At 33.9% G+C, this 9,967-nt stretch overlaps 1 protein-coding gene across 1 annotated transcript in view; it reads right to left on the bottom strand.

Annotated features, from left to right (window-relative positions):
* Window positions 1–326: 326 nt before the first annotated feature.
* Window positions 327–9,967, bottom strand: part of LOC149787623 (uncharacterized) — a 41,265-nt gene continuing 31,624 nt past the window's right edge. Inside the window, exons 9-10 of the mRNA XM_089975618.1 lie at window positions 4,550–4,639; window positions 327–738 (exon numbers count right to left, since the gene is read on the bottom strand). Of these exons, the coding sequence (XP_089831744.1) occupies window positions 351–738; window positions 4,550–4,639 (478 nt within the window). The 3' untranslated portion in view covers window positions 327–350. The remainder of the gene's footprint in view (window positions 739–4,549; window positions 4,640–9,967) is intronic.

Raw genomic sequence — 9,967 nt, 5'->3', positions numbered from 1 at the left:
GGGATATTGCATGCCGACTGACACGGTCATAATATAAGCCTTCTAATATTCATGTAAGTGAGGTAAAATATTGCAAAAATTGAAGATAACAACCAAAATGTTGAATTAATCTGTCATATCCAATCCAAAAAGAAAAATATTTTAAAAAATAATTCCAACAGATTTAAAAAAAAGCATAGTTCAAGGTTATTACAAAAAAACAGCAAAGTATTAACTAATGAAAATCCAAGTAGTTCACTCATCTTGCTATACAGTTTGTACAACTCATCTTGCTATACAGTTTGTACAACTCATCTTGCTATACAGTTTGTACAACTCATCTTGCTATACAGTTTGTACAACTCATTTTGCTATACAGTTTGTACAACAGGATGATATTGCACTGGGTGTCCAGTATTCCAGTGAATCTCAAAAAATCTGATTGATCGAAATAACATTGCAAACTGAGTAAAAACTCGATTTAAAATTTCTCCAATTGGTCCAAACATGTGCTTCATGCCACTAAATACATTCCACCAGAAGGTGCTGCATGGCTGCACTAAGCCATTAAATAGTGTTGACAAGAGGGGCTTCACAAGATAGTCTCCCAAATTTAGAAATATTCCAACTACTAGTGGCTGAATTATGTGTTGTGCCAAATATCGGAAGAATTCCACGATGAACCATATGAATATGGAAGTAATGATTCGCAGAAGTGCAAAAAATTCTTGCCAGGCTCGCTGCACAATTTTTTCAATCCTGAAAGATCAAAGACAAGATTATATGAAAATCAGATCTATGGATAATAAGATCTCAGGTAAACCAATGAACAGGATACAGTTTTAAAATTTTGATCTAGATATAGTCTTCCAAAATTGATCTATGAAATTTATGCAAATAGACTGAACAGAATTTAACATGCTGATTTTTTGGCTGTTTAATGCAGAATCAAAGTGATCCATAACTGCATATTATTCTGTCTGGTCGCACTCAACAACTGCTTTGTTTTTATCTATAACTTTCTATTGATACACCTTAATTTAACTTTGTTCTGCTATAAAAGGCTGGCGATACTTTTAGAGTGTGCAGAATACACAGGTGTATGTGTATGGCTATGTGCCATGTAAATCAATACATCATGGTGCCTGAACTCATCATTATTACAGTGACATGATAAGTAACATCCATAGGTAGAGCTGTAGTTATGTGTATCAAATGAGTGTCATTTTTCACCAAACAAGCAACAATTTATATTTTCTATGCAGACATCAACCATATATACTTGCTTATAAGTCAAGTCTAATTACATACAAGATAAACCCTTATCTGCAGTCACAAAATACACTGGCAGGTTAAAGTCAATGTTTTTTGTTTGTCCTATTGATTACTTTTAACAAATTGCATAGAAACAGATCTGCTGGAACATTATGTGAAATCAAATCCAGGTCTATGCAGTTTGCATTTGGACTCAAAGTATAGTCAAGTACTTACAATATATTTCATTTCCTTGTAGGGGCCTCGAGTGGCTGAGTGGTCTAAAGCGCTCTCTGTCATGGATCACTGCCATCTCACCTCTGCATGGGTTAGAGTCTCGGGCTCAGCCAATGTGGATATGTGAGAAAGCTTGGCGGTAGCTTCTCGTGGGTTGGTGGTTCTTTCCGGGGTTTTCCCGGGTTCTTCCTCCACAATTAATATTGGCTGCCATGTATAGCATATCTTGTGCTGAAAAATGGCGTTAGACCCTATAACAACAACAACATTTCCTTGTATTACCAGGGCTTGACAAGCTTCAGGTCTGTCATGTGATGCTTGACATAACATATAGTAAGAAAGTAATACATAAGTTGATGTAAAGATCCCCAATATTAGACTTGTAGGAAATGTAAAGATCTGCAATAACAGATAAATTGGAGATGTAAAGATCCCCAATATTAGACTTGGAGATGCAAAGATCTCCAATATTAGAAATGAAGGAGGCATACAAATCCCAAATATTAGACTTGTTGGAGATGTAAAATTCCCCAATATTAGACTTGTTGGAGACGTAAAGATCCCCAATATTAGAATTGTAGGAGATGTAAAAATCCCCAATATTAGACTTGTTGGAGATGTAAAAATTCCCAATATTAGACTTGTTGTAGATGTAAAGATCCCCAATATTAGACCTGTAGGATCCCAAATATTATACTTGTATTATACTTGTAGTAGGTGTAAAAAAAAAAAAACAATATTAGACTTGTTGGAGATGTAAAGATCCACAATATCAGACTTGTTGGGGAGTAAAGATTTCCAATATTAGACTTGCTGGAGATGTAAAGATCCCCAATATATGTCTCATGGTGAATATGTCCCAAGGCAAAATATCCTATGGTGAATATGTTCCATGGTGAATATATCTCATGGTAAAATGGTATGTCTCATGGTGAATATGTCCCATGGCAAATATATCCCATGGTGAATATATTTCATGGCAAATATGTCCCATGGTGGATATGTCTCATGGTGAATATGTCTCATGGTGAATATGTCCCATGGTAAATGTATCCCATGGTGAATTTTGTGACAAATATGTCCCATGGTGGATATGTCCCATGGTAAATGTATCCCATGGTGAATTTCATGACAAATATGTCACATGGTGGATATGTCCCATGGTAAATGTATCCCATGGTGAATTTCATGACAAATATGTCCCATGGTGGATATGTCTCATGGTGGATATGTCCCATGGTGGATATGTCTCATGGTAAATGTATCATATGAGCAAGAAAAAAACCTCTGATGAACATTACTCTGCAAAACTCACTTATTTCGACTGCAAGAACAAACTTAAAGACCAAATAATGTTTCCTACCTTAAATATTCTCAGCATGTTTTTAAATGTTTTCTAATTTCATGGTGTTTGTTTTTGTATGTTTTTTTTATCTTATAGATGTTGTCTAATGTTGTAAAGTGCTTAGAGCTTCTAAAGATTAGGCACTATACAAAGTCCTCATTATTATTATTATTATTATTACAAATACCTACTATTCTTTTCTTCCTTCTTTGTAATCAGGTATGAGTTAAAGACCTGAAGACAATGGCAGCAACTATATGTACTTACATCTATATGATCTAGCTGTTATATACTTATAGGTTACTATTTGTATGGGAAAATACAAACAAGTTTTTCGGATAGAAATACTGCATGATCTTGGGAGTGCAGTATATCCATCCGAAAAAAAACGAGTTCATACTTTTCCATACAAATGCAGTAACCTTTTTATTCTATGCTCAATTTTCTTATTCTACCTAAGGCTTAATTATATAAACAAAATACAATACAAGAAACAAAGTAACTATGTATGCCATATTCTATATTCCAAACTAAATACACAATCACAGATTCATCATTACACAACAACAACATTTAATTTATTAATGCGCACATAACTCCGCCCAGATAAATTTGAACTTAGTGGTGTGCCAGACATAACTTTCAAAATTAAATGGCATTTTGGTCTACTTAAATTGAAATTTGGAGTCGTATCATGAATGAATGCACATTGCAACAACTTTTCCATTTGTGATTATGGACTGGATTTATCTGTGCCAGTTCTACATAAAGTACATCGGATTTCAGCAGCGATGGAGCAGCATGTTGACATCTGCAAGTGTGTTTCTGTTTTGTCATTGAATGTTTGAAATCATAATATGGGAAAAATATGAAGCCTTTCAATTGCAATTATCAAAAAGACGCTATGGAATTTAATGCTAATTTCATTTTGAGTGCAGTAAGGAGGATGTAACTGCACTTATATTCGAAATTACAGTACAATTTTGAAATGTGTAATCAAGATTGAGAACCTATGACATGGCTCATGTAATTCGGATTTGCAGAACTAAGAAAGTACAATTTCAATAGAAAGTAGGCCTTTATGAGTGCAATATGAAGTTGCAAGCGAGTTCAATATCATAAAATACTGAATGATTCTGACAATGCAAAATTAACGGAGAAAACAATAAGCATATAATAACTTGTCTTACTTGTATACTTTATCTGAAAAGCTTGCTAAATGTGTTTGTGTTTGTGTGTGGGGGGGTGTCATTGACTCTAACTCAAAGATTACCTAACAATAAAGAAGATATCTGTATTCTCACTTTTACAGCCAAATTATGGTTTGAACTGAAAAATGTTAGAGCTGGATATTTCTAATGTTTAAATTTGTTGCTGTTGTATGGGTTTAATGACATATTTTAGCACATGATAGGCTAAACATAGCGGCCAGTATATTTGGTGGAGGTAGAACCATGAAAAACTCCAGGAAGAACCATTGACTTACGGTAAGCTACTGGAGCTTTCTCACATACCCATGTTGACTGAGCCCAAGACTTGAATTAATATGGACATGGGTGAGATGTTTGTAGTCCTTCAGGCAAATAACACTGACCACTTGGCCACCCAGGGTCACCGATGTTTAAACTAAATACCTTATCCTATTCATCTTTTGATAAGTCCAAGCTTCATGATAACATCACCCCACCCACCCACAACATTGTAGTAAATCCTTACTACAGGTTTAAAACTCACCTGTCTGCTATCACTGGCAGGACAGCTTGATCCATTTCTTCACTAACTTCATAGTACCTCTTGTGGCCATAGCCAAAGTAGTATAAATACCTGAAATAAATAAATGTAAAATCACTAACTTCATAGTACCTCTTGTGGCCATAGCCAAAGTAGTATAAATACCTGAAATAAATAAATGTAAAATCACTAACTTCATAGTACCTCTTGTGGCCATAGCCAAAGTAGTATAAATACCTGAAATAAATAAATGTAAAATCACTAACTTCATAGTACCTCTTGTGGCCATAGCCAAAGTAGTATAAATACCTGAAATAAATAAATGTAAAATCACTAACTTCATAGTACCTCTTGTGGCCATAGCCAAAGTAGTACAAATACCTGAAATAAATAAATGTAAAATCATAAAGTAGTATAAATACCTAATGAAAAAATGTAAAATCACAAAGTAGTATAAATACCTGAAATAAATAAATGTAAAATCACTAACTTGATAGTAAAGTAATTATTATGACCATAGCAATGTAGAATGGGGACCTTTCACAATTATACTGCAGGAATTTGGATTAAATAAGTGACCCATCTATGAATACAAAATTGGAAATGACTGAAAAAAATTGCAAACTGAATTCAGAAGTAAATGAATATTGATATTCTTGAGAAAAATAATGGTACTGTAGCAATATAGCTACCTAGGATTAAAACACTACAAAATAATTAAAAGCAATGAAACACATAGCAAGCAATTTGAACAACCATTCTGTGTATACTGTGTGTACATTCTTCTGTGTATACTGTGTGTACATTCTACTGTGTGTACATTACATCCCTTTCTGGCAAATGGTTGTCCCTATAGTAGATTTTTTGCTATCAAGTAAATTGCTGAAATAACATTTTCTAAGTTTAATTTTTTTATAAAAAAGTTCTAACTAAACTGATTACAATTTTTGCATTTACGCAAAACAGCAAAAACTGAATAATGATTTTTTTGTTTTTACTATGCATTGTTTACCAAAGTATCTACAATGGGAAGGTACTTAAGTGATAAAAAGGTAAGCAACCTATTTCATCCTTAAAGTGTCAATTAGTTGCCATGGTGACAAACCTAGCATGTACTTCTGTAAAATAAAAGGTATTCAATAAGTGTTAAGGAACATTTAATGTGAACTTCAGTAAGTATTATAACCCATTGGTTCCCAAACTATGGGACGCAGACTCCTGGGGGAGGAGGTGACTTCAGTGCAGGGTTATTCTATGAAAGCCTCTGAGTGGGGGTCTGCAAAATTGTTTTGGAAATTAAGATGGCGTATATACTAGAAAAGGTTTGGAACCACTGTTCTTAGTATGCAATAAATATATAGGTTTTTAAAGTTCTATTCAGCAGAAACAATAGTCATCTAGAAAGAACATATTCCTTTAGCCCTACCCCTACCTTGTGAAAAGACTCTTAATGAAAGAATACCATGATGCAAGCTGGATTTAAAATCTACTTAAGCTACACTATGGTGAGATACAAAAATACTGAATGCTGCAAATTCTAAGTCTCTAAAAATACCTCTATGTGACTTGTTTTACATGTTTTCAAGAAATGTTATTAAAACCTTTTAAAGCTGTAATCTGGAAAAAAAAATATTTATAGACATACAGATAAATGGACACAGCAACAGTTATGCGTACCAACTCTATATAAATATGAAGTTTGTATATTTAAAAATGTATACAGGGATGTGATAGACATCATGGATTTTGCTCAAGAAACAAATGAGCAAAAATGTTGAAATTATTCAAATGAAAGATTTGCAAATAGCAAAATGGCACATCTACATCACTTCTCTAGTAAGTTTACCACATTTCATATAGATATCTTGTCCCAGAAGCCAAAGTCTAGATAATGCATGAATGGATAGATAAACATACAAAAACAATACAAATATTTAAAATGAATTGTAAAATAGCAAGAAAACCATGATGATCAGTACACTTTATGGTCAATAACAATGAAACTTTAAAATTCCCAAAATATATGCTTATGAATTTGAATGTAATTTCATGTTCTGGTGCTATGATTTGGAATTTGCTGCTGTACAAAGTCAAATAAACCAGCTATATTGATAACTTTAAGAAAATATATCTTGATTATGTGCAAGACAGCTTTATAGGTTTTTTTTAAATTTAACTTTAGTTTTGGATAAATATTTAATATTCTGTTCTTTATACAAAGGGGTAGCCATGGAAGCAGTTGTTCTACAAAGTTTCAGCTAGTAAAACTTGTATCTCTGTATTGCTGTAAATGGTCAAAGGTCACAGTAACTGAACAGTGTGTAGAATCAACTTCTATATACCATGAAATTTGAGTATAACAACGATTTACAAATATTTATGGTAGAATCATAGAAATTTTTGTCAACTAGATTATTTTACAATACTTTTTTTCCAGTTGTATTGGAGCTTATTATTATATACGTGAAATATTTTTGGGAATGGTGGTTCGAAAAATAGTTCATTATGTTTGTTCTCTTCTTTTGTCATGCATATTATAGCAATATACATTAATAATACTCAATTTTATGATTAAACTGTACCAGTTGTTTACATGTATGTCAATCATTATGACTTGTGCATATTTAGTATTGTACAGGACTTCAGGGAAATTAGCTTTTACTAACTGATATACCTTGTTTAAAGAAAGAATTATCATGACTATTATTATTAACTGTGACAGACAGATCTGGATGACTGGGCCAATAGATTTACTCAAAGTCACAGACATATCTTGAATGGTTTAGGAGTTATGCTCCAAAAATCAATGTGTGAATGGTGGATGGATAAACAGTCACTTGGATGAAAATGTTAACAATATTACAGCAGAATTGTAAATAGCAAAGGCACATTGATACCCTTACTTTTATATGTCTGCAAAAAAAGCTTGGCTTGGCTTTGAGGCTTAATGTCATTTTTACGCACATGATAGACCATACATGGCAGCTGGTATATTGGGTGGAGGAAGAGCCTGGGGAAAACCCCAATCAAAACCAATGACCAATTGGAAGCTACCAGTATGCTTTCTCACATACAAGCAATGGCTGAACCAAAACTCGAACCCATGCAGATAGAGGAGATGCCAGTAGTCTGTAAAGGTACCAAAAGGAACATCTATACCACTAGTCTAATATGTGTACACAATTTCGTACATATATCTGAAATATTTTTTTTACAAATGGATGGATAGACCAACAGACAAACAAGAGTCCTTCAAACCGACTGACACTTACTGTCCAAAAGGCTGTATAGGAATCAAAGATAAGACCATTTCTTCTTTGTTACTGTGTAGTGTTGAAACCTTGTCTGAAATTCTTGAATAATATATTATTTCAAATCAGCCACTGTGGCAGCCATATTAGATGTAAGATTGGTAACATATTACATTAGGACCAATCAGACCCCATCAGAAAACATCTAGTAAAAACAACATACTGATATAAGCATCCATTCAGGAGAATTAGAAACAAGATTTTCAATATGTTCATTGTGACGACCACGTTTGAGATCAGATCAGCACTATTTTCATTCAAGACCAACTAGATATCACAATTAGCCTTCTAGTGAAAATTACATGTTATCCCATTTAAGAGAAACAGCAATTACATTATGTTCAAGCTAACAATGTGTACATATGAACCTCTAGTCTCATATATGTACATATGAACCTCTAGTCCCATATATGTACCTATGAACCTCTAGTCTCATATATGTACATATGAACTTCTAGTCCCATATGTGTACATATGAACCTCTAGTCCCATATATGTACATATGAACCTCTAATCCGATATGTGTACATATGAACCTCTACTCTCATATATGTACATATGAACCTCTAGTCCCATATGTGTACATATGAACCTCTAATCCCATATATGCACACATGAACCTTTAGTCCCATATGTACACACATGAACCTCTAGTCCCATATGTGTACACATGAACCTCTAGTCCCATATGTGTACATATGAACCTCTAGTCCCATATGTGTACATATGAACTTCTAGTCCCATATGTGTACATATGAACCTCTAGTCCCATATATGTACATATGAACCTCTAGTCCCATATATGTATGTATGAACCTCTAGTCCCAAATATGTACATATGAATCTCTAGTCCCATATAGGTACATATGAGCCACTAGTCCCATATGTATGAACCACTAGTCCAATATCTGCACACACTACCCACCAGTCCAGTACATAACACATGAACCACTAGCCAGATATGAGCACACATGAACCCCTAGTCCAGTGTGTGCACATATGAAGCACTAGTCCCATGTGTGTACACATAAACCACTAATCCAATATATGCACATATGAGCCACTAGTTCAGTATGTTTACATATCGACCACTGGTTCAATATGTGTACATATCAAACACTAGTCCAATATGTGTACATATGAACCACTATTCCAGTATGTGCACCTATGATCCATTAGAACCATATGTGTACATATGAAACACTAGTCCAATATGTGTACAAATAAACCAGTCCCATATGCGAGCAAAATTTCATAGAGATGCCCTGAACTGTTTAAGAGTTCTGCTTCAGAAATTAAAAAATCTGCTGGGAGATAAATGGTTGGTTGATATTTAATTGCACTTTTAACGCAGTACTAGACAGACAGACATACATACATATGCAGTGATTGCTATATCACCCTATACTGCATACATGGGATGGTGTAAATACAAAAAAGATCTAAGTGTCCATGTTTTGTCTGTTCCTTATAAAAAAATTCCTATTTTACCCAACACAAACACCTAATAAAGACATGGGAGTTCATGAGTCAAGATTATGGCAGGTTTAAATGTTGACACATTTTCCACAATGAACAAAACATCCTCTGGGAATGTTCATGCAGTCTTTGAAATCTACACCTACAGAGCCATATAAGGTCATGTACACTTAAATGGAGTGAGACAAACAATTTGTTCAAACAACTTCTGGAAAGAAAACAAGTACAGTCAAACCTGCCTTAAAGAATACTTGACATAAAGGTCATCTGGCCATAAAAGACACTTGCAGAAATCTTTCTTGCATCACTGCAAAGAATGCTAGTTTAACATGAAAAGAGAATAGCAGTGATTGCTCCAAATAATTTTTACATCATACAGAAGGTAAAAATGCCTTGCTATACAACAATGACTGTGGATTTTGTCACAGGAGACTGCTCTTGTGCACCTGTTCATCAACACGTTACCTGAACTTTACCTGAACGTTATGAGTCAGATGTTTCCTTACAAGTAAATTTTGACTGAATCCTATGATTACCATAACTAAAAGTGAAACTTACATTAAAACAGACAGTTCAGAGGAACTAATTTGTCTGACAGTTCAAGAAGAACTAACTTGTTTGACAGTTTAAG

Source organism: Sinohyriopsis cumingii, chromosome 11, assembly GCF_028554795.1.
Source record: "Sinohyriopsis cumingii isolate HCF-2022 chromosome 11, ASM2855479v2, whole genome shotgun sequence".
Classification (NCBI taxonomy): domain Eukaryota; kingdom Metazoa; phylum Mollusca; class Bivalvia; order Unionida; family Unionidae; genus Sinohyriopsis; species Sinohyriopsis cumingii.
The sequence above is the reverse complement of the archived record's forward strand: the minus strand, read 5'-3'. Positions and strand labels throughout refer to the sequence as shown.